At 38.2% G+C, this 27405-nt stretch overlaps 7 protein-coding genes across 9 annotated transcripts; 4 read left to right on the forward strand and 3 right to left on the reverse strand.

Annotated features, from left to right (window-relative positions):
* LOC105169850 (SEC1 family transport protein SLY1) lies at positions 50–12913 on the reverse strand. The gene is made up of 4 exons (XM_011090394.2): positions 12903–12913; positions 2595–2662; positions 2161–2502; positions 50–1728 (listed from the first exon to the last, which is right to left on the reverse strand). The coding sequence occupies exons 2-4, from the start codon at positions 2623–2625 to the stop codon at positions 236–238; spliced, it is 1866 nt and encodes a 621-aa protein (XP_011088696.1). The 5' UTR covers positions 2626–2662; positions 12903–12913; the 3' UTR covers positions 50–235.
* LOC105169853 lies at positions 2986–5406 on the forward strand. The gene is made up of 6 exons (XM_011090398.2): positions 2986–3262; positions 3505–3585; positions 4192–4320; positions 4406–4468; positions 4647–4771; positions 4984–5406. Exons 1-6 carry the CDS (start codon positions 3140–3142, stop codon positions 5174–5176), a joined length of 714 nt encoding a protein of 237 aa, XP_011088700.1. The 5' UTR covers positions 2986–3139; the 3' UTR covers positions 5177–5406.
* Positions 5463–8165, reverse strand: LOC105169852 (U-box domain-containing protein 15-like). 2 transcript variants are annotated; one of them, XM_011090396.2, is made up of 4 exons: positions 7515–8165; positions 7303–7419; positions 6765–7196; positions 5463–6661 (listed from the first exon to the last, which is right to left on the reverse strand). In XM_011090396.2, the coding sequence occupies exons 1-4, from the start codon at positions 7881–7883 to the stop codon at positions 5591–5593; spliced, it is 1989 nt and encodes a 662-aa protein (XP_011088698.1). In that variant the 5' UTR covers positions 7884–8165; the 3' UTR covers positions 5463–5590. The 2 variants fall into 2 exon arrangements, with proteins under 2 accessions (XP_011088698.1, XP_011088699.1); XM_011090397.2 differs by having other exon boundaries at positions 7838–8164.
* On the reverse strand, positions 8763–11501 carry LOC105169851 (sorcin-like). Its single transcript, XM_011090395.2, has 10 exons — positions 11302–11501; positions 11143–11201; positions 10995–11035; positions 10798–10829; positions 10683–10711; positions 10029–10065; positions 9781–9837; positions 9602–9678; positions 9285–9358; positions 8763–9087 (listed from the first exon to the last, which is right to left on the reverse strand). The coding sequence occupies exons 1-10, from the start codon at positions 11383–11385 to the stop codon at positions 9068–9070; spliced, it is 510 nt and encodes a 169-aa protein (XP_011088697.1). The 5' UTR covers positions 11386–11501; the 3' UTR covers positions 8763–9067.
* On the forward strand, positions 13010–19764 carry LOC105169854 (ubiquitin domain-containing protein DSK2b-like). The gene is made up of 8 exons (XM_011090399.2): positions 13010–13508; positions 15301–16074; positions 17071–17276; positions 17360–17473; positions 18268–18323; positions 19001–19029; positions 19141–19230; positions 19309–19764. The coding sequence occupies exons 1-8, from the start codon at positions 13283–13285 to the stop codon at positions 19455–19457; spliced, it is 1644 nt and encodes a 547-aa protein (XP_011088701.1). The 5' UTR covers positions 13010–13282; the 3' UTR covers positions 19458–19764.
* Positions 20392–24686, forward strand: LOC105169855. 2 transcript variants are annotated; one of them, XM_011090401.2, is made up of 4 exons: positions 20392–20593; positions 21760–22490; positions 22586–22669; positions 24383–24686. In XM_011090401.2, the coding sequence occupies exons 2-4, from the start codon at positions 21791–21793 to the stop codon at positions 24484–24486; spliced, it is 888 nt and encodes a 295-aa protein (XP_011088703.1). In that variant the 5' UTR covers positions 20392–20593; positions 21760–21790; the 3' UTR covers positions 24487–24686. The 2 variants fall into 2 exon arrangements, with proteins under 2 accessions (XP_011088703.1, XP_020551883.1); XM_020696224.1 differs by lacking the exon at positions 20392–20593 and having other exon boundaries at positions 21760–21851; positions 21955–22490.
* Positions 25212–26752, forward strand: LOC105169856 (zinc finger protein ZAT3). The gene has a single exon (XM_011090402.2). It carries the CDS (start codon positions 25381–25383, stop codon positions 26380–26382), a length of 1002 nt encoding a protein of 333 aa, XP_011088704.1. The 5' UTR covers positions 25212–25380; the 3' UTR covers positions 26383–26752.

A 27405-nucleotide genomic window follows, 5' to 3' on the forward strand; every position in this document is an offset into this window, starting at 1 on the left:
GACTAGGAATGATCTTACACCTGATGTAAGTCGAACTATGCAACAAGTGTAAAGCGGCTAAGTAGATTGGTGTTCAAGAAAATAAAAACATAACACCATTTGTTTAACAACTATTAACACATTGGTCTAGTGAAGTTAAAATCATTTGACTTGATTAGGGCACCAAGGCCGATATCCATGACCAGAAGCAAGATCAAGACCACATTGTTTCAATACGAGAATAATCAAAATACATCTATCTAGATGAGCCAGGGTTATGGCTGCTTCCTAAACCCATTTTCTGCCCCAGCAGTCCAAGCTGCTCCACAAACTCACCTCCTGTGAGAATCTCAGTGGTCCCATAGATCACATGCTTGGCAGGTTGCTGTCGGTGAACAAGCTCTTGCAAGCTTCCATACTCTACATAATTCCCACCGCCGACCATGAACACAATAGCTTCTTTAAATGGTCCTTTCAGGTGACTGCCACTTGAGCCAGAGGTTGACTTTGGTGCACGGGGATCAAAAATAAGATAGGAGTCAATTTCAGGATTCGGTTTCCCCTCCATTAGTGCATCAACCATTCTCGTCAGAGCCAACTGATGATCATTGGACAGTAAGTTTTTCACGCCAGCAGTTACTGCACTAATTGATTGCCCATAGAGTTTTTCAGCCCAATCAACGATATTGCTCCTGCTTGCAGAATTAGCTGATGCTAAGGAAAGGTTCAATGCTTTTATCTTCTTCACATACTGGAATGCACTGGTATCAACTTCAGACTCCCTCAGTGCCGCTTCCACCACTTCAATTTCTGATGAAGGGATGCTTTCTGTTGAAATAAGATACATGATTGCAAACCGCAATTTGTCCATCTTTGTCCCTTTGCCCTTGAGCACACCAAGAAGCTCGTTGCGATCAATCCCGCCTCTGACCATCATGTCACTCTCCTTTTTAGCATAAGAATCAAGTGATCTTTCCTTGATCTCACCTAATAATGCAGTAGCAATATTAGTATGCTTATCAATCACTTGCTTTCGCTCAGTCAATTCGGGAAGGGAGTTAACTGCATTCATCAGATGCTTTGTGTTGCCAATCAAATCTGTTCCATCAAACTCAGCCTCATCACCACCAGTCCGCCTATTAACCTCCTCCACATCTTTCTTATATTTATTCAACTGCGTCTCGATTTCCACAGCAACTTCTGGAAACTCCAGTGACCCGTTTGCCGTCCAAAATGGGTCAGATCGGTCCAATTCATATGATTTCATCCCGCCTTTCTCCCCTTTGACATTTAATCTATTCAATCTCAAACCAAGCACATCATGAACAAGTGGCTTATACCTAAAGTCATGTTGTATGGCCACAGATAGCTCAAAGTTCCTGTCAAATATACACAAAATTGGCCTCTGAAATGAGCTTGTAAAGTTCCCACCCTCAGTAAACAAGTTGTTCTTTGCCAACAAATGATCCCGCAATCTCTGATCCAGCAAGGACGCCACCATTTCAGCTGGCCCTCCACGAGGACATCTAATAATGGGCACAACTGCAAGCGTTGCCAAAACACAGAACAACCCTCCCACAATCTTCTCAATAATTTCCTCAATCTCTTTATCTCCGGCAGAGGGATCATTTAACTGAACATAACAATTCTTGTTGGCAAGGGAAAATAAGTTATCTTCTAGGGTCACAAATTCCAAATACTGATCATGCACCTTGGAAATCCTCTGAATTGAATCAGAAGTAATTGTTCCTGAACCAGAAACCAAAGTCAATCCGAATATCAGGTCTTGCTATGATTCCAACTCAAGCAATATGGATTTAAGATGTATAAAGCCAATGTTCTGATTCTAGGACTTCATCCTGTTAATAAATGCAGTCTACTGCTAGAAACAAATCTTAATAGGGCGTCACTAGCTCCTCCCCCCCTCCCTCCCCAACCACAAAAGAGAAAATGCAAATCTGATTCCCCTCTGACCCCAATAATCCCTTCATTATTATTAAACCGATATATGAAGATAAAACTAATCAAAGCAATCAGAATTCGCACTCTGCTGATAAGATCAGACGAACAAACTAATAGATCATTCTTCCTAAAGGGGAAGGGAAAAAAAAAGACTTGCTGTTTTTGGGTTGTTCTAATTCAAACAAATTGAAAGAGTAAATATAAATGAATGAAAGGTACCGGTGGCTAGGTCCTCAAGGAGAGGCCTGGGTATGGAGGAGGAGAAATTGAGGTGGAAAGAGTCGTAGAGGGCCCTAGAGGCGTCGGAGATGACGCGGTGAACATTTGGAGGGGTGGGCTGGAGGAAGTAGACAGCTGGGACGTCGTGGACGGGATTGCGATCCTTATCAAGGAGGAAGTAGAGGGTGACACCATGCTTACGCAGGTCCTTGACGTGGATCAAGGGGGAGAGTATGTCCTGGCAAAATCTGTCGTAGATCAGGATCTTGTAGACGTCCTCGTTTGCGGTACCAGCGGCGCTGCTGACGGCTTGGTTTAGATTCAGCATCCGAATGATGCATTCTGCAAATTATTATGAGTATAGAAAATTAGTAGAATGATTAAAGTTGAAGAATCAGAAATGAGATGAAGATCCGGCGGGCGATGAAGATTACCGGTTTGCTTCTGACGGAGATTTAGCGCCATGAGTGTGAGAGTGAGAGGTAGGTCTGGAAGGGAAACGAAGGTTGGGATGGGGGGGAGGGAAGGGAGGGAGAGAAGTTGTACGTAGTGCAGCTGAAATTGTACTAAAGGGGTTTGGAACTTGGCTCAGCCGCAGCGTGTCTAATCTAATAACCTCTGCTTTTACATTAATTATTTATTTCTTTTATTAGAAAATTAAATAAATTTCACTCTTTGATTTTTGCTTTCTGTAAATTTAAATAGCGATACTTTTATAATATAATATAATATTGAATTTTCAAGAATAAAATTATTATATATATATATATATATGCATACTATTGCTCTCCATTTATATATATTGTTAATAAGAAAATTAATATATAATTATGGATTATTATCATTATGTAAAATTGTATGTTCCATCGGCATCACCACACACTGACACAGTCCCCTACTCAGTGTAGAAGAAGAGGAGGCGGCCGCGGAGGAGATAGATTGCGAGTTGTGTGGAAGTGTGTGTGTGTGTGTTCAGGGAATGGAATTATCGTCGTCGGAGAGTGGTTGGCATCCGTCTCAATTATTTCTCAACAACAGATATTGGATTCTCAGACACGGCAAAAGTATTCCAAATCAAAGGGCTCTTATTGTCTCCTCTCTGGTTTTTCTTCATTCTCTCTCTCTCTCTCTCTCTCTCTCTCTCTTCATGTCTCTCAATGCTTCTCTCTCATTTTCTTTTTTATCTTGGATTCTCAGACACGGCAAAAGTATTCCAAATCAAAGGGCTCTTATTGTCTCCTCTCTGGTTTTTCTTCATTCTCTCTCTCTCTCTCTCTCTCTCTCTCTCTCTTCATGTCTCTCAATGCTTCTCTCTCATTTTCTTTTTTATCTTCTTTTTCAAAGGAAAATGGAATTCTTGATGAGTATCAACTTGCTTCTGATGGGGTTCATCAAGCTCGTTTGGCTGCACAATCTTTCCTCAAGGCAAGTAACTGAAATCCTTACTTATTTCCTGTCTATTCACACTTATAGCATATGTCTTCTGCGCATGCCCAACTATTTACAACTCCCTTACTCTACTATTAGATGAAAATTCAAATTTAACAATCTATGAGCTGCTCTTACATGGGATTCTCTGTTTATACTTTCTTCTTCTTACCAATTATTTAACTCATCAATTCTGCGTCCCAACTGCTGGATGGATTAAGCAAAATGCTGTAATTAACAACTTCTATTCAAATAGCTACCCACCATCATGTAGGGGTTCTGCTTTGCATTAGGTTTTCAAAGATGTTCATGTAAAGGACTTGTGTTTTAATAACATATACTGGTGACATACTGAATCATGGCTCTAGTTGCTGGAGAAAAGTTAAGTCTTTGCTTGTCAACAAATGGTTTTTCCATACGGCAACTGCCCTACTTGAGGTAACTTTAAGGTAAGGTCCATCACACTTTTACACCACATTTGCTGTCGACTTTTAGCAAGCAAAAACATTCATTGACTGTACTCTGTGAGGACAGCCAGTACTGATATCTAGTACAATCACTCGCTGAAGTGAAAGTTCAGATTTTGTCTGAATTTCTATGCAGGAATTGAAGGAAAAGGAAAGTAGTCTGGAAAGTGTCCGGATCTGCTATTCACCATTCTCAAGGACCCGTCATACAGCGAAAGTGGTTGCTTCTGTTTTAGATATTCCATTTGAAGGATCACAATGCAAGGTAAGTTTTGGTATTCTTCTACCTATATGTACTGATTTTAACTTTTCTAAAGGTCTTATTGCTGTTTAATTTATTTGCTTTACAGGTCATACCAGACATTCGGGAGCGATTCTTTGGTCCTTCATTTGAGCTGAAGTCTCATGATAAAGTAAGTAATCAAAACATATAGTTTTAAGGCAGATGCCATCTCAGTACTGACGTATCAGCAATATGTTCTCTTTTTGTCCACTTTCTGTGCTTAGCGTGGAGGTGATGAATTAAAATAACATTTATTAGTGGTCAAACCTCTGTACTCTCACGGTGTTAACACTTTGTTTCCTCTAAAGTACCCTGAGATTTGGGCCATGGATGAGAAAGATCCCTTCATGCAGCCAGAAGGAGGAGAAAGTGTTGATGATGTTGTCACCAGGCTCACAAAGGCTTTGGCAATAATGGAGTCAGAATTTCAAGAGTAATGGTTCCTCTTTCTGTTTTCCCTTTATGTCATCATTCAAACTTGCTATTGATATCAAATGTATTTTCAAGTAATACTGTGTCATACTTGCTGAGCTTTCCATTCGAATTTTTATACTGGGTCTTTGGGAGTTCTTGCCTTCGATTATGAATGGACTCAATCTCAGTAATAGTCTAAAATCCTTGGATAACGGATGTTTTCTGTTGCAGGTGCACAGTTTTGATAGTCAGCCACGGTGATCCCCTGCAGATTTTGCAGACAATCCTCAGTGCAGCAAAGGAACAAGCAACATCACCTGCAAATGATTTAACGTCAAGAATACAGGCAATCAGAGTTCCCTCTGTTCTCTCACAGCACCGCAAGTTTGCTCTAAATACCGGAGAACTTCGTCAATTAGTATAGACTATAACTTCACTAGCCGCATTTGGTGCTTCGATTTGAATGATTAAGAGGCAAGGAGAGCCTTGTATTCCTTTTATATTTTTATTTTACTTTTTTATCTCACACCATATTTATCAAGAACTTAACTTTGGGTTTGTGATCAAGTCATTGTCTTGAGTTTTTATTACACTTGATGAATTTGCGAACAAATAATTATTTAGACTCAGTAAAGCATTTACAAATGACTGCCATCCGGTTGATCAGTGCCCTTTTCCATTGCATTTTAATTGTTGATCTAGAAAGCTTGTTTTCAAAAGTTTCATTTTCATTCGATAATATTGCTTGTAGTTGTTGAAAACTTCAAAAGCAGCTAGATACATGTTCAGATTGAAAAAGGAAATCAGTCCGCAACAGGCACGAAAGCAGCAACAACCACTATTTCCGAGGGACAAAGGGTATGTGCTCATTCTTGCTCATCAGGTGCAAAAGTGAATTTGCTTTTCTTTGTGCTCTGGTTGTGCCGCATCTTGTGATCTCTACCAAATGATCATAAACACCATACTGCAGTGCCGCCAGCAGACAAGATGAATTATTTGATCCCAACTCTAGTATAACAGCTGTTGCACATTCCTTGTTTTTTGGAGTCCCATCTCGCACTATTTCAACCAGCATTTGTATAAAAGATAGTCGGCCAATCTCATTTCTGCCTTCAGGATGTGATGCAATAAGTAATAGAATCGATAGGGCTTCATCAACCATGTCCAAGCTCTTATCTTCAAGCAGATGAAGTAACGGAGGGATTATGCCTGCCTTGATTGCTCTTGACCTATTTGCTTGGTTGAGTACTAAACTGAAGAGCGCAGTTGCAGCATCCTTTTTCCCTCTGTTTGTCCCATTTCTCAAGAGATCCACAAGAGGTGGAATCCCATTGGAGCAACCCACTAGAACTTTGTTCTCATCAAGGATTGACAAACTAAACAAAGCTGCAGCAGAATTTTCTTTCGCCTCTTGCGTTCCATTACGCAGAACTTGAATAATAGCAGGAATAGCTCCTTCTCTGGCTATAAGTCTTTTGTTTGCCTCATCGAGTGATAAGTTAAGAAGAGCAGTGACAATGTGCTGTTGGATTTCAGAATCTGTGCACGACAAGAGGTAAACCAAGGGGGGAATTCCTCCACTGTTGGCAATCAAAACTCTACTGTCCGGAGACTCTTTGGAGAGCATACGGATCCTGAAAATAGCATCTCTCTGCAAATTTACGTGGGATGAATAAAGATTTTGGATCAAGGAGGAGATTTCCTCGGCGAGTGGAGAAGAAGCAATGTCCGGATCATCACTAATTTCCTTCTTTGGCAGGTCGTAGTTATTCCTTTCACACCATTGCTGAATGAGATTGCGGAGGGCAAAGTTTGGAGCCACTGTCAAGTAATTCAACTTTTGTCCTGTTTTCGGGCATGTTCTGTGGCCTGAATTTAACCACCTCTGTATGCTTTCTCGTTCATAAGTCTGGGAAGACATGGCAGAAATGAAAAAAACACTTAATTTGGTGCTTCAGAAAATTAAATGAAAAGAAAGGTAATAACTGGATAAAGATTAAGGAATAATTTACCTGGCCAGTGGCGATGATAACGGGATCAGCCATTATCTCCAAACTGATTGGACAGAGGAACTCATGAGGTATTAACAAAGATTTGCTTTTCTCCAGACACCTCAATAAGGCAGGCCCGTCAAGAACACTGTTTTCATCAATTCCAGCTATTTGCTTGAATTTTGCAAGGAGATCCACAACTTGCTGGATGGTGTCTTTATTATGCGCGCCCCCCTTGGCTTTCACAAGTTTTCTGACAGCCATAGTTTCTGTTTTGAGCTCCGCCATAGTATGCAACTCCAATTTCTTAGCTAATCTCTCTATGATTGCACTGTCTGCATTCCGGTCATCTTCGTTTTTGGAGAACACAACCATCATATCCATTGCGAGTTCCATATCCTGTGTTTCCGTCCTCCTTTTAGCACGGCTCAGTTGCATACGCATTAGCTCAACCTGGGGAAAGAAATCGACAAATAAAAAAAAAAAAAAAAATGATTTGATGGATACAGAAAGAAATAGCGAATATAAGAAGAAGGAGGATAATTAATTAATTAAGTACTTGCTCTCTAACTTCTTCGGAGATGCCAAGCTTCTCATAAGGCATATCATAAAGTGCCTGGTTTAGCTTATCGTAAACAGCATGAAATCTGCTCATCAAGGCTTCACTCTCAAGGGCCTGGAATAGAAATGACAAAAGGATGAGATTAATTGGTGAAAATGGAAGGGATTGAAGAAAAGAGTTGGAGGAGGATAAGGATTCGAGATTCTAACAAGAAAAATCTTGCTGCCGGAGTTACAAGTCTTGAGCAATTTTTTAGAAGCCAATAGAGCTGTGTTGAGATTAATTAGCAAGTGAGTGAGAGGGTGTGGCTGTGGGTGACAAGCGTCAGCATGAAGCTCCTTAATCTCTTCAAGTAGAGGCGTCAGAAGCTTCAACCTCCTCACTAAGTTCAAACATTCTTTTCTCTGAGTCTTTCTAAAACCAGCGTAGGATCCCACTTTCTCAATCACCTCCATCATTTCCTTCACAACTTCAACCCCATTTCCGTTCCCACAACTACTCAAAATACTAATATTATTATTATTTTCCTTACCCTCAATTCTGCTTCCTTCTCCTTCCATCAACGCTGCCCAATCCATTCAAACTGCTCTTCTTAGGTATTTGGTTTTGAAAGAAAAGAAAGCCGAAAATAAATATTGGGCAGGAGGGAGGGGGAGAGATGATGATTATTGATGATTTCAGCGCAAGGAATATTAGCACTTGATAGCAGAATTTCCGAGGCTAAAAGCGGTGACATTCACTCACTCTATGCTTCTCTTTACTTTACTGTGCTGCTCCTAAGATTTTTCTTCTGATTGCGGAATTTAAGGATGGAATTTTGTCTTTTTTTTTCCCTTTTCTTTTTTGGTTTTCGCGGGTAAGAATGCAGGGGAAGGGGAAGGGGAAGGGGAAGGGGAAAGGGGGAGGTTGGAATTGAAAGCTGTTGGGCCACGCGTTTTCGGTCCTGGACAAATATGACGCGTACTCACATGCCCGCTGAGTGCTCTCTTCATATTTTTCTCTGGACAAACAAATCTAGAGTGGAGCCTCACCCTCACCCTGTTTTACTTTTGTTTTTTCTTTTATTCACAACCCCCCTCCCCACCCCCCAAAAGAAAAAAAAAGCATTGAACACTGGGGGAGTTGGATTAATGTGACATGATTGGGATGGCGAAGATGATACAAAAGAGCGGCGGCCCCATCTTACCTCATACATACATACTCATCAAATATTTATTAATACTATACTACCACTTTGCTACCATTGTTGATTTAATTGGTTGTTCTGTACCATCCCATCATCCATTCCACATTTTGGTACATCTCCCCTACCCCACTTTTTTCTCTTCTTTTCTGGATGAATTCAATCAACTTCCCCCTCCAAATTTTTACTTAACCATAATTATTTCCATTCTCCAAATGCAATTCATTCATCACCCCACCCTCACCATCCACTCTTTGACTTCAAATCTTTTTTCTACACATAAATAACTCGGTACTAGTTTACTGTCTGTAGAATCTTCATAAACAAATAAGTATCTCATTTAATCTAACACAACACCAATGATCAAGCCTTTCTTTGTTGTCAGACCACTAGGCTAGGCTAAAACCCTGTCTCCCACTCCATGTCCAACATGACGATACAATAAATAGTTGAACCACAAGTCAATACAGACTCATGCATCACATCATACAATCCATCACTACCTCAGGGGAATCACACACAATCACCCCATATACCCTATGTCAACTTCACCTTCTCAAATAACATAAGCGTGCTCCGTCATATTCTGCAATTTGAAGCTGCACAAATAAGAGATTCTGGTTTAAGTGAACAACTATATACCGTATGATGCCTGTAAAGCAGAAGAAATCAATCCAATTGTCTTGGGTTATTTTTAGAAGACAGCTCAAACTATGACTCATTGTCACCACCATATCTATTAACTTATAAAGGTTGGAATCTTATCCGGTATATAAGTTTGTCACTCTGTACTCACCGCAGTAAACAAATTGGTTGAAGTCAAGAGTCACCCTGCCTTGCTTGCTTGTATCAAACGAGTTGAACAGGTTCCTGGAAAGGATATAAAATTGTAATCAATGTTTCAGTCAGTTAACAATAGCGGGAAAGCAGGTTTGAATCATAAGAGAACAACATGACAGCTACTAAGTTGAGGAAATGGTCCAATCACCAGTAGCAACTCAATTTAACCAAGAAAAAAACATGACCAGTCCTCAGTCAGTTGCACAACATTATTGTTCCAACCACGAAAATGCAGCATAAGCAATGATATTAAGCTAATTGATCTCTACAGACCTGGCTGACTGTACAAATATGCAAAGAGATATAAAATCATCAAGCCTGAGTTTGCCGGTCCTTGTTTGATCAAAACTCTGTATCATCATTAATAGAGAACACAGTCAATTTCAAATATCTTATTTATAAACACACTAAACTACATCTAACTATCAATTAGATTATCTCATGTACTTTACCTCACAAACGGTATAAAAAGCTGGGGAGTCAAGAGAGAATCCAATTTTCACTAATGCCTAAAAAAGAATAACAGAGAAATATATCGTGAAAGAATAGAATAAGAAGCATTCTAGAAGTCCTCATAATGGAAACACTAAGCATCTTGCAATTGCACCATAACAAGTTCACAACAAACAATAAAATTCAGATGTAAAAGGCAAAGAACAAGAAGAAAAAGGAAATCCATCAATTAAGTTGTGGCTTATACCTCATATGCTTCATCAGGAACAAGATATCCACGTTCCCTGCTCAAACGTGGAGAAAAAAATACCATAATTACATTAATCTTTACTTCTTGTAGCTGCATTAGGTTCAACCAACAAAAAGTAGGACGAGATCACAACAAACTTTTTATTAGTATTACTTCATACATATCAGAAAGAAAAGTGCCAAATGAAAAAGAAGAATGAATTTGGCTAAACTTACAAGACAATCAAGATATCATATAAGGTGACTGCTGCAAAGTACTAACAGCAAGCAACTATGGTTCGAGTAAAATAAATTTTTTACCACAACATTCTCTTCCATCGTACAAATTTCATAGCATTCTAAATCAATAATTAAAATACAATAAAAAGGATATTCATCAACTTAAATGCTTCGAAACAATGCTTTCAGTCAATTCTAAGCACCTAGAGACATGGACCAACCTAGTCAACTTACTCTAAAGAGCATGCCTATTTTATAATGGTATGCATATTGTAATCTAAAGGTAGTTTTACTGCGCAGTTCTGGTCACAATGGAACAAAAGGATGAAGTGGAACTTTAATCAAATACCTAATTGTGCACAACCAATAAGAACCACGTCGACATGCTGAGTAAGAATTGCATGTACTAAATCAAGTTCTAGCACTAAATCACCTTTCCAAGCCTGAGAATGCCTGTTGAACCTGCAGGAAAGGCAAATATGGTCGAAAACTTTATACAAGTTTCTAGTATTTGGGGAAAAAGACTTGCTATGGAGGGGCATACTAACCTTGAGAAGAAACTTGTTAAGTTGCACAAATTCTGGAAAAAATAGGTACAATAAGAACGTGACCTTTCTTAATCAACCAAAAAGAAAAAAGAAAGAGGAAAACAACAACTCATATGACAGGAAGATGAAAGGAAAAACCAATTCATGCCCGATTGCAAAAATACAAGGAAAGATGGAGAAATACCAAATGAACTCACCTTCAAAGCTCATAGTTCCATTTCTGTCGAAATCATACATCCTGAACAGCATGCCACTCAGCATAAAAAAACCCAAACCAGCAATGTTACGGCTCCGAATTCACTATATTGGATTCATAATTCCAAAAGCAGTATTACGGTACTACACCTGATCATTTGCTGAACCACGGATACCGGGAAATGAAGGTTTCCGACGGCAAGAGCACTCTGGCCAGTGAGATAAACAAAAATTCGACATCATCACGTACAAAAACTTTCCTGTGGATTTGATAGATCGAAAAGCAAAGAGAAAAAGTAAGAGTTGAACCTTGAGCTGAGTTGCAGTGATATTTCCGGTTCTCTGGGAGTCAACTCGGTCGAACCACTCCCTCAGAATCGCACGGTTCTCCATTGCTGCTGATTTGCTGCCTCCTTCCTGTTAAAGTTTATAATGTCTTCAACTCTGCAAATTGCTAAAGCACCCTTGACCCCAATAAGTAGATCAATTTTCACATTTCACCAAATATACATATACATACATATATATATATGCAATATAACAATTTTTATTTTGGGCGAAATTATACTTTTGCTCTCAAAGTACCGGCAAATCACATTTTTGGTCCATATTTTATGAAATTCACATATTTGGGCTTATAAAATAAGATAACGTTGTACATGTAGTTTCTAAATCTAACATGCGTTAAGTTTTGGAGAGAAACCACTTTTATGTGCTCAAATATGATTTTCAACAATTTTGAAAATCAACATTACACTTTTGGTCCCATAAGACATTGGGTATTTTACTTTTGGTCTCATTGTTTACATGATTAACATATTTTGGTCTCACGTGATAAGAAAATATTGCAATTTGCACATGTGGTCCTAAAGTCTAACAAACATTTTGAATGGAAGCCACTTTTGTCAATTTTGGATGATGAAATGCTTATTTAATGTAACTCAAAAGCTAGCCCCCAACATAAGGATTCTAATGTCAAAAAGAGAGTGTTGTAGGAGTTCAAGTATTTATTTGCAAATTTGAATTCAATTTAATAATAAATGACATTCTTTGGACTATGTTGGAGATTCTTTTTTTTTTTTTTTGGCACAAATATGCACTATATTGCAACAATACATATATATATATTATTTTGGGTTCATTTTTATTATTGCTGTCTGGCATTTTATAGATGAAAGATGAGAAAAATTTAACATCTATAGACTTTGGGACTACATATGCAATGTTTTTTTATTCTATTGGACTAAATATGTTCATTTTATAAAATATGAGACTAAAAAATGCAATATATTATGTCTTATGAAATTAAAAATGCAATATGAGTTCTCAGTATTATTGAAAACCACATTTGACTATAGAAAAGTGGTTTCCATTAAAAAAAAAATTGAAATTTTGTTAGGTTTTAGGATCACATATGCAAAGTTTTTTTTATTCTACGAGATCAAATATATAAACCTTTTATAATACATGATTAAAAGTACAATATCCCTATTTTACGAAACAAAACTATAAGTTTGCCTTTTGTTTTTTTCTTAATAAAAATAACAGAAAATATATCCCATAGTTTCCATGTTATATCTACAAATGCGATTTGCTGGTAGCCCTTCTTTTCTTTTATAATTAATTCTTTTTCAAATCCAGGTACTTGAATGCAGCAAAGCTCCATAAATTTTTCATTATTATTCTCAAGTGCAAAATAAAAAAGCAAGGCAATATAATGAAACATTGGTTGGCATAGACGAATGCGAAGATGCTCATCATTCTTTCCCTCTTCTCTCACTCTATTCTCCTCATATTCTTTTTTTCTAATAATAAATTATTTGGATCCAACTAAACTAATTTTCTAATTCTACAAAAAGAATATAATTTCAATATGCAAATCATAATATCATTATTGTTTAGCAAAGAAATGAAGAGAGAGAGAGAAGCAAATTGCAAAAGAAGAGAAAGGAAGGAATATGCATACAAACTACAATAAAATCCCAATTCCCAATTCGTTTGTCTTTCTAGAAAGAAAAAGAATTTCATCTGATCCGACCCACCTCCTCCTCCTCCTCCTCCTCCTTCCTCTCCTACTCCTGTATTATTTTCTTCCCAATCCCCTTTTTCTCTCTATTTTTCTTTCTCCATTTTCATTTTTATTTCCCTTCACCTCTACTCCCCATTTTCCTTTTATCTAACCTTGCCCCTTTTCTTTCATTATTCAATTTCTCAACCAAAAAACAACAAAAACACTCCACCCCAAATTCAGGGAAGGGAAAAAAAAAAAAAAAAAAAGACAAAAGAATTCATGGGTGCGGAGGGTCAGTCCAGCGCCGCCGTTGCTGCCTGTGAGGAGGTTAATGTCAACATTCGATGCTCCAATGGCTCTAAATTTTCGGTCAAAACCACCCTCGATTCAACCGTCGGGGAATTCAAAGCTCTATTGGCTCAGAATTGCGATGTCCCAGCTGAACAGCAGCGTTTGATTTACAAAGGTCGGATCTTGAAGGATGACCAAACCCTAATCAGCTATGGTATCCTATTCTCCTTTCCCTTCCTGCCTTGTTTCCTTTTCTTTTTCTTTTTCTCTTTCTTTCTTTCTTTTTTGTTTTTTTTTTTGTTTTTTCCCTGGGTTTCTAAATACTTTCTTGCTTTTCTTCCCCCTTCTGGAAATTCGATATGTATTTTTTCCATAAATGAAGAATTTGAATGGTCTATCCATACGCTTGTATTGTTTGGCGTGAGATGTTGATTTGGTTATCTGACAAGTGTCTACACAAGTAATTTCTAGTAAGTTAAGGCCTGCAATGGAATTGGTTCAGAGTTCTATAGTGCAATTCCTGGAATCTCAAAACATTTGTTCTTATAAAGCCATTGCTTGCCTGAAATTTGTATCTAAGCAATAAATGATGAAGCAAAAGCACAAAGATAATTATCGTGTCAATAGTGGGGGATAACTACTGTTAATTGGATGCAATCATGGTGAAATAATGGATCTGATTTAACTTAGTGATGATAAGTTAATAATCCCACGCCTATTGTTTGAAGCCTCACAAGAGGCACACCATATATCAGATCCCTGAGAGTTACCGATTGTGCTCAGCTTTAAGAAGCTGGCTTTGTCATCTTAAAGAGAATTTTAAGATATTACCTGGTACGTAAAGCTTGATCTTCTTTGTCCCAGGTGGTGAATTATTTTTTTCGTCAGCACTGGATACAACACCCTTTAAACAATTTAATTGCATGAGGCATATGTTATGCTGCAATTTGAAAATTTTACAAACATCTGTCTGGCTTCGGTATAGGACACTTCGATACAGTAGAAGACTTACATTGATTAGATGGGATAATATTTTTGCGTTGAAATATAAACTTATTACATCATCTTCAAATGATTTTGATCGTGTTGTTGATTGAGTCCTTTTGCATTTCTCCTTTGGATGAATGATATAAGATATATATTAAGATATAACACTTATTTATTTAATTATGGCTTTTAGGATAGAGTGGAACTTGCAGATGTGTGCATTCAAGTAAACAGTCAGGGAGGACAACTTGCATATACATGCAGAATCTACTATCTATTTAAGAATCTCTGCTATGGTGATGCTATGGCTTGGTATATCACATTTTTAGAGTCATTATAATGTTTTATGCATAATCTACTAATCTATTAGGTGTGTTACATTGTCAATGCCTATGTTTTAAATACATGAAACTTCAGTCTCTCCACTGAGTAGTAATTTGATGGTGTATTTTTCCACCTTGCTTTCATGTGAATCTATTTTCTTATTTATGTAATGGCTCCCTTCGGTAATGTGAATCCATGAAATATATTGAGTGCATAGTTGTTCAAGATTACTCTTCACCATTATGTGGACAATATGTGTTTCTATTCAGAACTATCTGGTGTGTGTTGGCAAATTGCAAATACCACAAATTGTTACTAATGGTTTATGTAAAGTTTGCAGTCATTTATCATCACTTAGGATTTTGCTCTAAACTGATAACTAGCAATATCACGGGAGATTGTCATCTCACTAATGATGGTCTATTGCTTTTGGAAACTCATCAGTATTCAGTAGCAGAATAGGAACAAGCTTTTTCGCTTCAGTTCCACAGCTTAGGTTTCTTGCTTGAATATTTACTTCTTTGACTGTCAAAATTGTGCTCCTGCCTATGGAGTGTGCTGTGTTATTTGTATTTTGGAGAAAATGAGGATTTTTGCCGTACGTCTGACTCCTTTTGAACAGTTCTTCAACTTTTCTCTTCCTCCAACTCTCAGATTCCTTCCCCTTATGGTCTGTTTTCTCTGTTCATGAAAAGGTTTGCAGGCAGATCACACTGTTCATATGGTTCGAGGTTCTGCACCAGCTGCCTCTCCTCCCACTCCCACTCCGACTCCCACTCCTGCTCCTGCCAGTTCTGGGAATACCAACAGTAATGCTGCCACACAAGGCGCTGGCCCCAATGCAGGGGGCACTGGAATTGCTGGTGCAGGTGCATCCCCATTTCCAGTGCTTGGTTTAGGTGCACTAGGTGGTGCTGGGGCATCTGGAGTCTTTGGAGCTGGACTTCCTGAATTTGAACAGGTGCAGCAACAACTAACTCAGAACCCTAACATGATGAGAGAGATAATGAACATGCCTGCCATTCAAAGTTTAATGAACAACCCGGAGATTATGCGCAGCTTGATTATGAGTAACCCTCAAATGCGTGAGATTATTGACCGTAACCCTGAACTTGGTCACATTATCAATGACCCCAGCATCCTTCGGCAAACACTAGAAGCTGCAAGGAACCCTGAGCTAATGCGTGAGATGATGCGAAACACTGACAGAGCAATGAGTAACATTGAATCTTCTCCGGAGGGCTTTAACATGCTCAGGCGCATGTATGAAAATGTCCAAGAACCCTTCTTGAATGCATCGACCATGGGTGGTGGTGCAGCCACTGATGCATCAAACCCATTTGCAGCTCTCTTGGGGAATCATGGTGGCGCCCAGGCCAGAGATGGGTCTAATTCTTCAACTGCTGGACTTGAAACAGGAACCACTATTCCAAATTCAAATCCACTCCCCAATCCATGGAACAATACAGGTGAGATTAGACTTGTTTAATTTGTTAGGCTAAGGTTAATGTTCGTCCTTTGTGAATTACCTGACTGTATTCTTTCTTACTAGTTCATATAAGGCAGTTTTAATATGTTTTTCATCTTCGGTTTGCGAAATGTCGCATACTTATTGCCCTGCATGCGGTTTTCTTATACTAATAGCATCCTCTAGTGGTAAGGTGGGGGCTTCCTCCAAGAAAATGCCTTTGATACTGCACTAGAAAGAAGATATTATATATATTATGGAAAATGGACCTGGACTCCTAGGAATATTTTAGCGAAGTCTCTGCTTCTGCCATTAGCTATTTAATATGAGTTGAGGGAAATGAAATGGAACAGAAAGACTTTTCCTGTAGGGTGGGGTCTTGATTTAGAAGATGAAGGGCCTGCAATAACTGTCAATGTCAGTCCATTACAAAATTTATTCCTGCTTTCTGTGATACCCACCTGTTCTTACTTGCTTTACTTATCTCTCCTTTTCATGCCCTCCTCAAGTACTCCTCTCAAAAGGACTTGCAAGTGGCACTGAGAAAGAGAAAGAACAATGAGAGGTGTGGTGAGGGTAACTCTCCTCTTTTTATTTAATTTGAGTAACAACTCCCCTGGGGTTCTAGTACGGCTCTGCTTTTGTTCTTCAGGCATTGCTTCTCCCTTCCCTCTAGGGCTCTTTTGTGAAACTGCCTGTGAGTGCGGAGATCACCTCAATTAAGACTTCATGACCCAGTCTATGTTTAGTTCTAGCTGCTTGTGGTAGTCTTGCATCAGTAACTCATTCATGCACTTTGTTTGGAAAGGCTTTTGCAACTTCCTTGATTGATTACATTAGGAAAGTGACTTTCTTGCTTGATTAGTTTAGAAAATCTTTCAAGCCATATCCTCGTTTGGTTCCACAATATGTTTTAATCCTGTGGTTTGTCTCTATTCTCTTCTCTGGATGTATTTGTGATGGCATAACCGTGTGAGCTCCTGAATGTGATATCTAGGAGGTTCTCAAACAAATAATTCTGCAAGAACTAATCAAAGTGGCGATGCAAGACTACCTGGTATTGCTGGATTAGGGGGGCTCTCTCTTCCTGAATTGGAGCGTATGGGCATGGCAGATTCCTCTGCATTTGGTCAGTTATTGCAAAATCCTGCCGTGGCACAGATGATGCAGAGCTTGCTTTCCAACCCTCAATACATGGATCAAGTACTACTTCAGTTGCAGGACTATACATTAACTGCTCGTTACTGTTGCTTTTTGTTGTACTGAAATCATAACCTTTGTTCTAGATCCTAGGACTCAATCCTCAACTCCGCAGCATGCTTGATATGAACCCACAATTAAGAGAAATGATGCAAAACCCAGAAATTCTACGGGAGTTGACATCACCTGAGACAATGCAGGTATGTGCACCTTCTTTTTTCACTCAACTTCTCTGCTGTATGGCTTTTCTTATGTTCAGCAAATAAATTAATCCTGGGGCACAGGGGCTGTTGTGCTTGATAGCATCATGGAACAATTAAATCTCAGAATTATTTGGATTTGGTGTGTTTGATACAATTGAATTCATAACTGAAATGATAAGACCAGCTTGGGAATGCACCAGCATGTGGATTATGTTTATTTTGATTTATACTGATGAGAACGGGATCATGCTAAGATTTAAATGCATCCAGGAGCAGGAATTGTATTCTTACATACCACAAATATTTGTAAATACATATAAATAAATACCTTTGGTCATGCCCATATGCAAAATATTAAAATAGCATATAGTAATTACTCATATTTCATATGGTACTCCCAATTGATATATATGACAATTTATGAATAGCATGCCAATAAGTCATATTAATGGTAATAGTTGCATGAATTATTGTGGTAATAACAGCAAATATTAGCATTCTGCAGCTATGAAAACATTAACTCAGCGCTAAGAAACAATTTGTTTCATTGCTAATTTTGTTCAGTTCAGGGATAAAACCATTTTTTTTGTCATATTGACTTTGTACTGCTGTTAAAACTCACTCATCCATCGTCTGCTTTCTGTTTTGCTTTTATCATAATCCTGTTTGGTCTTATGCTATTAGTATTGTAACTCCTCAGCTGTTTCGTAATGCTTACTTTGAACATAGGTCATAAGAGCATATGATCAATGCCTTCTTTCCTTAAATCTTGCCAATTTTCTTTGTTCCAGCAAATGATGGCTTTGCAGCAACAACTTTCTCAGCTTGCTCGGCAGCAGTCAACCCCGTGAGTGAGAAATACTGTTTTGAGCTTAATTAGGATTTGTTTCTGATTATCATGCATTAATGGGTTTGGAATTGCTCGATCACGTTTACATTGATATAAGATATCCATAGATATCGGATTGTATTAATAGTTGATGATGGATTACATTGGCCCCTAGGCAATATGATTATTTCTTTTATTCAACCTTACAGTAGCTAGTATTCCATTACCTAAATCTGAAGAAGGTGAAATTAACAGGCTGGTTGAAGTTATCTATAATTACACTGATGCTGTATACACCAGGTTTTATTCTTGAAGATGATGCATGAACTCTGGAGGTTTAACATAAACCTTCTACCATGCAGTTGACTGTTTCTTTCAGGCTATCCCCTGGATGAATAGCCTTTCCATGCAAATGCCCTTGCCATCAAACTTTGCGTGCAATTGCAAATGTGTATTGTTTCCCCAACAACCTCAACCTTTAATGGGTTCCACATAATTGCACTAGTTAAGAAAATATAAAGTTGTGAGTGCTGGTGTTTCATATATGCTTCATGACCTTCTATTCATTGTCTGTATTCTCTAATATAGAAACTACTTTTTGTGCTTTTGATGCATATATTGTGTGCTGCATATGCTCTTAATTGCTTGGAATCTGATGGCGTTCTTCTGACCCCTGCTTAATCCCCTTATTGCAGGGAAGAAGCTCAGACTGGTCCGGGTAGAGGTATAAAGCAACTTAAACCTGGAATTAGAAAATCTAGAGATCATTTCATATGATTTTTTGCCCAGTACTATTGCCTGTGCAACATCTTTTTGTTGTTTGCGAAAAATGCAGGAACACAAAGTAATATGGGTTTGGATATGCTGATGAATATGTTTGGTGGACTTGGAGCTGGAAGCTTAACTGTTCCAAACACTCCTGATGGTTGCTCTCTTAACCTCTTTATTGGTCTACTGTAAATTTGATTACGCTCTAACAATCTCAATGTTGCTTGTTTATTAGTTCCCCCGGAAGAGCTTTATGCAACTCAGCTCTCGCAGCTACAAGAGATGGGTTTCTTTGACACTCAAGAGAATATCAGAGCGCTCCGTGCAACTTCAGGAAATGTTCATGCTGCTGTTGAGCGACTTTTGGGAAACCTTGGTCAATAGTAGAAGAATTGTTTCTATATTTTTCTGTTTGGGGATACGGGGGAACTGAAAAGTAGTTGGAGAAACAAGTTTCTTTACAGGCATATTACATGACAGGGCTTTTGCATTTGAGGCATGGGAATAAAGATTGCACTCACTTTTTGTGGCTGTAAACTTGATATGGAAGGGTTTCTTCATTATAAGATTTTAGACGCCCACTGGATTTTTATGTGTGCCTCTGTACATGAATATATCTATTCACGTGGAAATGTTGTATGTACTTGATGTATTGAACCAAGAGATGTTTTGCTTAGACATTTTGTTGATAGTCCTCTATTAGTTATGATTACGTGGAGACCCAAAATAAAATGAAGTGCTGCCTAACTGGTGGGTAGGTGCAGACTGCAGATATTTGGTTTTGCTTTATTTTGTTGTGTTTGTGTTGAGGCTCGGTAGAAAAATACTGCCAAGAGATTGGTTGAATTGAGAATAAGTTGCACATGAGCATGAGTTAAATTGAGAATAAGTTGCATATTGGGACCAGCAATTATTTGATTTAGGGGATAGGATGAACGAGGTGGCGGCATTTATTTTGTTTTGCAATCAATTGTGACAAAATTTGGTAAAACTAGGGCCATAGGTTTGAAGATATCAAGGTGATGAAAAATGATAGAGGAGGTTACCCAATTCCAATTAAAAAAAGAGGGAACATATATGGGTGTATTGTTTCTTTAGAAATGGATGAAATGAATAGATTGCTCAATGAAAATGAAAAGATACAAAGCGAGTGGTGATGGTCTTGGAAGATGGATTTGATTTGTGTGTTGAAATTTAGGGTGAGGTGGGGGGTGTGGGTGTGGGTGTTGGGTTAGCAAAAGAAAAGAAACTGTAAAAACTTTGTAAAACAGGGCAAGGAAGGAATATATGAAGTGGAAAACGTGTTTGCGGTTTTATAAAGTCGTAAGAGGAGATAAAAGAAACAAACTGATCCCAAAAACCGGTTGAAGGAAGAAAGACAGTGCATTGCGCGAATTTAACACTTGTCCGACCGCAAACTGCTTTTATTACCAGCAGAGCACGAGTCCCCTCCCCTCCCTTCAGACTAGATTGCTCTCTCTCTCTTTCTCGCGTCTCCGACTCTCCGCCCTCAGCCTCAGGTGATTTTCCACCTGCATTTTTAATCATCTTCTTCACTTTCTCTCTTCAATTTTGGTTTATTTTCTTATTCACTTAAATTCAGGCTTTGTTTAACTTTACACGCTACATTTGCGAATGCTGTGATCAACTGCTGAATTGTTGCCTGCCCCTGTAAACAATTTCATCTACTCCCCTTACAAATTGCGTGGTACTTGTGTAAAATACTTATATCCGGTCTGGGTTTCCTTTCTTCTTTCTGGATTGATGTTTATATGACTAAGATTTACAAATGGAGGACGGGGTTAGCTGCGATTGCTTCCTTTCCTTTTCTTCTTTCCGACTTGAATTCTTTATGGTGCAACTCTTTCTATCTATTTCATTGGGACAAACCTGAATGTTGTGCACTTGATTTCCTCTTGTTGATTTCCTTGTTAGCTGCAGCTATTGGTACAATGCAGTCGAAATAAGCCATGGAAATTAAGATGGTGTTTGTTCTATAATATGTTGCATCTTTTTTAGGAATTTTATCTTGATGGTTATGATCATCAATTGATGATTGTATGACATGTATTAGATGGAAAAAAGTCAGTTTTTATTGGGGAAATACAAGTGTTACTTGCAATTGATTCTATTGCAGAAGGGAAAAACAACAATGTTTTCACACAGGTTGCGAAATGTCAGAAAAAGGACTAAAATGCATTATCATACTTCAGTATTTGTACAATTGGAGATTTATCATTATTGTGTGATATATTAGCATCCGATTTACCTGTTAGTTTTATTTCTTCATTAGTTCTATCCTTGGTTGTTTATTCATGTCCTTACCTAACTCCTTTCCACTCTATATTGTTGAACCTGATACCTTATAGCGATCTCTTGCTGAGGTAGCCATCTCAAGGAAAAACTCAATCACATAAAATAAACAGATGTCCTCTCGAGATTTCCTTAGTCCTGAAATATTTACTTGTTAACTGGATTATGTGCAACATTTCCTTTCCTCTTTGGAAAATCTTCATAATCATCTGACCATACTGAGGAAACGATATTCAGATATTGGATCCAACTTCTGGTAACCAATATCCTTCGCGTTCCACTGGTGGTCGTTTATCATTTTTCTTTCCTTACCAATGATACCACCTTCTAAATAGTTTCAGTTTAAGGTTAATTTCTTGTATTTCTATTTCAGGATTGGTATATTCGTAAGATTCAGACTTCTGATGGTTCAACAAACAAAAGAATCTTCATTTACTGAATACGGGCTCGGTCATGCTGATTCTGGTTTGTCAAACTCTGATAAGCAGCTTTCAGTGTCTGTGGCTGCAAAGACACCAGAGGATTCACGAAATGAAAATCTAATGACGGTATCAAAATCTATTTTCAGCCCTCTCCTTATGGACGATGGAGCATGTGCTGGTGAAGTAGTTAGGGTTTCTGGAACCAAAAGGCCAATTCCTGAGTGCCTGCGGAGCCCTGCAAAGAGTAATGCTGGGAGTGCGCACATAGTGTATGTTCGCAGAAAACCTGAACCAGAGTTGGCAAAGAGTAATGTTTGTGATGCTAAAAGTGACACTGTTGATTCTCCTGATTTAAGGAAATCCACTGACCAGGGTGACAAAACTCAACAGCTTATGGAGATGAATGAACCTGTGATTTGTACCTCAGATGTTGCTCCAAGTTGGAAGGCGTCTTCGCTGAGTTTATCGCCTACAAGGCCCTCACTTTCTCCTTCTCTTCGAAGGTCTTGTAATACGAATATCGCATCACCAGAAAATATTGAGCATGTTCATGTTAATTGTGCAAATCCTTCATCAGAAGATCCATTAACAGCAAATGTTAAGCTTTGGGAAGAACGATATCGCCGCTTGCAGAGTTTGTTGAAAATGTTGGATCAATCAGATCAATATGAATATGTTCACTGTATGCCCATACTTTTTATGTTATAGGCATATTTTTGTTGTTTCATCATTTTCTTTTTTTCTAAAAATACTTACTTTCTTTTTTTACCTGTTCAGTGCTTCGATCGCTTTCCTCTGTTGAACTTAGCAGGCATGCTATCGAACTTGAGAAACGATCAATTAAGCTCTCACTGGAGGAAGGTAATCTGTATAATTGTTTGGAAATCCATATTTTATTTTTGTGATGTAACTTGGTTCCACTATAGCCAATTTATACCATTGCTTTTTTTTTTTTTAATAATCTAAATGTGGATATTAATGGTTGGCCTCGTGAACAACTGAACATCAGAATCCTTGTTAAAATATGCTAAAGCCTGAGGACTTTGCCTTCTGCCTTGTCTCATAATTCATTGAAAGCAGGGTACGTTGCTTCTATGAACAGCTCTGTCAATATAGAACTACTTTAGAAAAGCCTTTAAGGTGGTTAGAAAACCAGAAAAGAGAAGAAAGAGGACCTCGGCTTGATTTTAATTTTTTGATGTTGGCAGTTAGTTGTTTCCATTGGACACTACAAGTTGGTTGTCATGAACTGCAAATAATAACTAACCTATGTTCCTTCATCTACCAAATGTAGGACTCTTGCTCATCACGTCCTTCCTCAGAGAGTGAACATAACGTAATAGGCTAGCTTAACAATGGTGTCTGGACGGAACTCTGTGGCATGAGATTATCTCCTTATAAGGAAGTTAGACATGACACTGCAACTCAGGCGACCCTGAATTAACTTCGAATAAAAACCATCTAAAGCAAAGAAATCTTGATTGAGAATGGACGTTCTCAATCTACATAAAAGAGTTATATTCAAGATCAGAAATCTGTTGACACATACTCGTCGTGTTGAAAGCATAAGCTATCTTGTGTAAGTTGTACTGCAGGAATATATAATCATAAGAGGGTAGCAATAAATTTAATTTTCTTTGTCCCCTCTCTCCAGGATTCCTTGGAGCTAGAACAATGTGAATTAAGGATCATGCCACATTCTAGTCTCTTCAAATTTAATGAAGGTCATATGGTTATGATCTACCCAATGAGAGGATTCTTAAATGCTTGGCTATGTTATTATCTTCTCCAAAGTAGAAAATCCCTCATGGTTCTCTATTCTGGTAGGTGGAGTAAATTCTTGGAGACTTACACTATTCTGATAGTCCCTCTAAAATTCTACCACATGACCTCTATGATCTTGCAAAATGTAAAATCTTTGTCACTTGTTAAGATGGGTTGAACCGTGGGTCCCTGAGATTGTGGGAGTTATGGGAAGGGGAATGGTCTCTGGATTAGAGTATGGGGGTGGACGCAAATCTGTACTCATCATTACTGAAGATCAGTGAATGTAATCTAGAAATTTGGAATATTTACTTGGTTGCTTCAGTTCGGTCTTACTATATTCACCTGGGTCTGGGTGGAGACAGTTGATGGTTCTATATATATGGCTGTTAGTTTTTTGAGGCCACAACGTAATTTGATTGATTTTTGTTATATTTTGTTTGAGCTAATTGTGGCATCATTTAGGGGATCTTGCTCCAAGGTGAGGTTCATAATAAAATATTCATGATTAGAGATCATCTTATCATGATAGATATTTCCTTCTTCCATCTAATATTTAATTTCTTCTTTGACATTATAAGGTAATTCAATTCATTTTTATTTGAGCATTTTTTGTTCTGCCTTTGAGATTAAACTCTCTCACATCACATGACATGTTGATTGTGAATTACTAAAAGTCATTAAAATCTTTGTACAAGCAGCTTGGTGAATTTGAATTTGCGGATGAGTTTAAGTTTGGATGTTAGGATTATATATATATATATATGTATGTATATGATGTTCTGATACGTGTATGTTTTGATGGTTCAGCAAAAGAGATTGAACGAGTTGGCTTCATTGATGTGTTGGGGGGTAGATATGGGAAGAATGCTTGTACGCCGTCTAGTCAGCAAGAGCAGCAGTTACACAATTGAGGTGGAATGTAATACTTGTGGACAGAGATGTGTGTTATTACTTACTGCAGCAGCAATATATATAGATATAAATGCATTTGTACGTGCGTACCTGTGGTCTGTCGTTGTAATATATATAGATATAAATGCATTCTGCAGGTTCAAGTGGACTAGTACTGATGGATGTTAATGGAGACTCGAGTGTACATGTTGTCTCTGTCTCTCTCTCTCTCTGTGGGACATTCTATATATATGCATATAAATGTAGCTAGAAATATATATAGTTGATGATCAGTAGGAGGCAGCTAGCTTGATTTTGTATATGGAAATACCTCATCATGTTAATGTTACATATTAATGTGCGGCATACTAAGTAGGTAGTGTGTGTGTGTGTCTCCTATCTTTAGACGTACGTATGTTGATATGAGATTTGATATTACAAAATATTGAAACAGAGTATCCCTACCAATACGCAAATTAACAACAAACTCTATGATATACTTGTTAATTAATTAAATGATTTATATCTGATTGAATTTTTTGTTATATTTTTTTATTTTATTTAACATATACACGTTATGTGAATAAATATTATGTCATGTATTTTATTTTAAAAAAGATTTTATAGGTGCAGTGCATGGAAGTTAAATGAAATAGAAACACGTAAAACATTCAATTTGAATTATGTAGTTCAATTCGGAAAAACAAAAAATTATATAGGAAAAAGTAGGTATGAATATGTTTATTGAAGTGGAGAGAGAATATTGGGGAATGGATGGAAGTTGATAATGCTCTCTCTCTAAAGAACAATAACCGCCCGCCAACCGCCCCCAACCGCCCCCACATCTCCACTGCATAAGTAACCCACACTGTCATTTCTTACACGTTTTCACCATTCTTAAATTACATTTACATATGGACACCAACAACATTAACAACTGCCCTTCTTCCGACGATGTCCTGTCCCCCCTCCACCGCCACCCTACTCACAACCCTAGAAAGAAGAAGCGAACCAAGTTTCTCACCATCATTAGAGACGACGACGCCGCTGCCACCACTTCCAAGCCTAAGCCCACCAGCACCAGAAAGCCTGACTCCTCCGCCCCCAAAATCACCAGGCCTTGCACCGAGTGCGGCAAGAAATTCTGGTCATGGAAAGCCCTCTTCGGCCACATGCGTTGCCATCCTGAGCGCCAGTGGCGGGGCATCAACCCACCTCCAAACTTGGTCCGCCAACATCTCTCCGCATCGACGGAGGAGGATCACGAGATCGCCACTTGTTTGTTGATGTTGGCTAATGCCCCAGTCGAGTCGCCTTCTGCTTGCGCTACTGTTATAAAGGCCCCAGCCGGGGAACATTATTGTAACTCGGAATTAATAGGGAATATTAATAGTAGTAATAGTAATGTGGTTGATGGGGGTGGGGGGTTTGAATGCTCGAGTTGCAAGAAAGTGTTTGGTTCGCATCAGGCTTTGGGGGGGCATAGAGCAAGCCATAAGAATGTCAAAGGCTGCTACGCCAACGCCAATTATAAGTCGAAGGAGGAGGAGGAGGATGATGATGATGAAGAAGAAGAAATATTACTATTAGAGGGGGGTTGGATGGAGGAGGAGGATGATGACAGCAAGCTGATGAAGCAGCAGCAGATGTTAGTGAGTGGTAGTTTAGGTACAGGGCACAAATGCAGCATATGTTTGAGGGTTTTCTCGAGCGGACAAGCATTGGGTGGACACAAGAGGTGCCACTGGGAGAAGATGGAGGCGCCAATGACTAGGGTTTCTTCATGTGGTTTGGATTTGAATTGTAGTCCAGCTGTGGAAGAAGAAGATGTAGATGATGAGGATGATGGTGGTGGTGGTTTTAACAAATCTGATTCAAGGCGGGTGGCTAATTTGGATTTGAGGTTACGGCTTTGAAGTATTATTAGGTATGAGGATATGTAGGGTTTGTTTGCAAGGGTGAGAATATTGATATATGATTCATGTATATGTAGTATAGTGTAGTGTAGTGGATCACAGATGATGATGACATATGGACATCTACATGCAGCAATGACTTTCTGTATATGCCTCCAAAAATGTAGGGAGCTATGAATTGATGGATCATTTCATCATGATGACTATAATATATATAGTAGTGAACTCATCATTTTAATTCAAATGTGCCGACACCATCACCATCACCATCCATCTTCATAAGAGTATTTGAGGAATTTGGAGTAATTAACCAGCCATGAAAAAGTAGTAGAATATTAATTAAGGCCTCTTAATTTTGTACCTACGTAACTACTTCTTCTTTCCCTCATCACTAGCAAAACTATAATCCATCTATAATTAATCATATATAATATATATGAATCGTGCATGTTTGACCCCACAACTCCATCTTCCAACTGAGAAGCCTACGCCTGCGGTACGCGTTTAATTCATCAATTGACGACCATATGATCATGATGACGACTAGTGGAATATGGGCCAAGCAACAGGTGGTTGTGAAAAATCCAGGCATCCAGTGAGATGGGTTGGGCCAAATGTGGATTTGGAAGAGTTTGTGAGATTAATGAACACTGTATAAATCTCTTGTTCACATAACTTGAAAAAAAGGAAGAAAGATTTCTAATAATGAATAACATGATCAACACTCTAACTAATATATATTTAATATTATAGGTAGAATGAATGTGTAGAAAGTAGGTAGGTAGCATTTTTGGATGATGAAGAGAGTTTCAAGCTTCATTATTCAACTAATTGTGTGTACGTAATTAATTGTTAATTTATATATAATTACCTGGGTGCTTTCATAATTGAGTATGATCCACATCATCATCAGATATATTCATTGACTATATATATGTCTGATTAATTTGATAATATACAAATATCTAATATGATATGATATGACCCAATATCTCATCTCTACCTACATACCTATACAATTTG

Source organism: Sesamum indicum, linkage group LG8, assembly GCF_000512975.1.
Source record: "Sesamum indicum cultivar Zhongzhi No. 13 linkage group LG8, S_indicum_v1.0, whole genome shotgun sequence".
NCBI classification, from domain to species: domain Eukaryota; kingdom Viridiplantae; phylum Streptophyta; class Magnoliopsida; order Lamiales; family Pedaliaceae; genus Sesamum; species Sesamum indicum.

Bases quoted from the DNA above. Each gene is read 5' to 3' on its own strand.
- LOC105169854 (XM_011090399.2), top strand. From the start codon at position 13,283: ATGGGTGCGGAGGGTCAGTCCAGCGCCGCCGTTGCTGCCTGTGAGGAG. The intron at 13,509-15,300 runs GTATCCTATTCT...GTTCATGAAAAG, and splicing joins CCAAACCCTAATCAGCTATG to GTTTGCAGGCAGATCACACT. The intron at 18,324-19,000 runs GTGAGTGAGAAA...CCCTTATTGCAG, and splicing joins GCTCGGCAGCAGTCAACCCC to GGAAGAAGCTCAGACTGGTC.
- LOC105169855 (XM_011090401.2), top strand. From the start codon at position 21,791: ATGGTTCAACAAACAAAAGAATCTTCATTTACTGAATACGGGCTCGGT. The intron at 22,491-22,585 runs GTATGCCCATAC...TTACCTGTTCAG, and splicing joins TCAATATGAATATGTTCACT to TGCTTCGATCGCTTTCCTCT. The intron at 22,670-24,382 runs GTAATCTGTATA...TTGATGGTTCAG, and splicing joins TAAGCTCTCACTGGAGGAAG to CAAAAGAGATTGAACGAGTT.
- LOC105169852 (XM_011090396.2), bottom strand. From the start codon at position 7,883: ATGGATTGGGCAGCGTTGATGGAAGGAGAAGGAAGCAGAATTGAGGGT. The intron at 7,420-7,514 runs GTTAGAATCTCG...TTTCTATTCCAG, and splicing joins CCGGCAGCAAGATTTTTCTT to GCCCTTGAGAGTGAAGCCTT. The intron at 7,197-7,302 runs GTACTTAATTAA...TTCTTTCCCCAG, and splicing joins CCGAAGAAGTTAGAGAGCAA to GTTGAGCTAATGCGTATGCA.
- LOC105169851 (XM_011090395.2), bottom strand. From the start codon at position 11,385: ATGGAGAACCGTGCGATTCTGAGGGAGTGGTTCGACCGAGTTGACTCC. The intron at 10,066-10,682 runs GTGATTTAGTGC...ACGTTTGAGCAG, and splicing joins GCATTCTCAGGCTTGGAAAG to GGAACGTGGATATCTTGTTC. The intron at 9,679-9,780 runs GTAAAGTACATG...ATGATGATACAG, and splicing joins CTTTTTATACCGTTTGTGAG to AGTTTTGATCAAACAAGGAC.
- LOC105169853 (XM_011090398.2), top strand. From the start codon at position 3,140: ATGGAATTATCGTCGTCGGAGAGTGGTTGGCATCCGTCTCAATTATTT. The intron at 4,469-4,646 runs GTAAGTAATCAA...TTTCCTCTAAAG, and splicing joins AGCTGAAGTCTCATGATAAA to TACCCTGAGATTTGGGCCAT. The intron at 4,772-4,983 runs GTAATGGTTCCT...TTTCTGTTGCAG, and splicing joins ATGGAGTCAGAATTTCAAGA to GTGCACAGTTTTGATAGTCA.
- LOC105169856 (XM_011090402.2), top strand. From the start codon at position 25,381: ATGGACACCAACAACATTAACAACTGCCCTTCTTCCGACGATGTCCTG.
- LOC105169850 (XM_011090394.2), bottom strand. From the start codon at position 2,625: ATGGCGCTAAATCTCCGTCAGAAGCAAACCG. The intron at 2,503-2,594 runs GTAATCTTCATC...AATAATTTGCAG, and splicing joins TCTCCGTCAGAAGCAAACCG to AATGCATCATTCGGATGCTG. The intron at 1,729-2,160 runs GTACCTTTCATT...TTTCTGGTTCAG, and splicing joins CCTTGAGGACCTAGCCACCG to GAACAATTACTTCTGATTCA.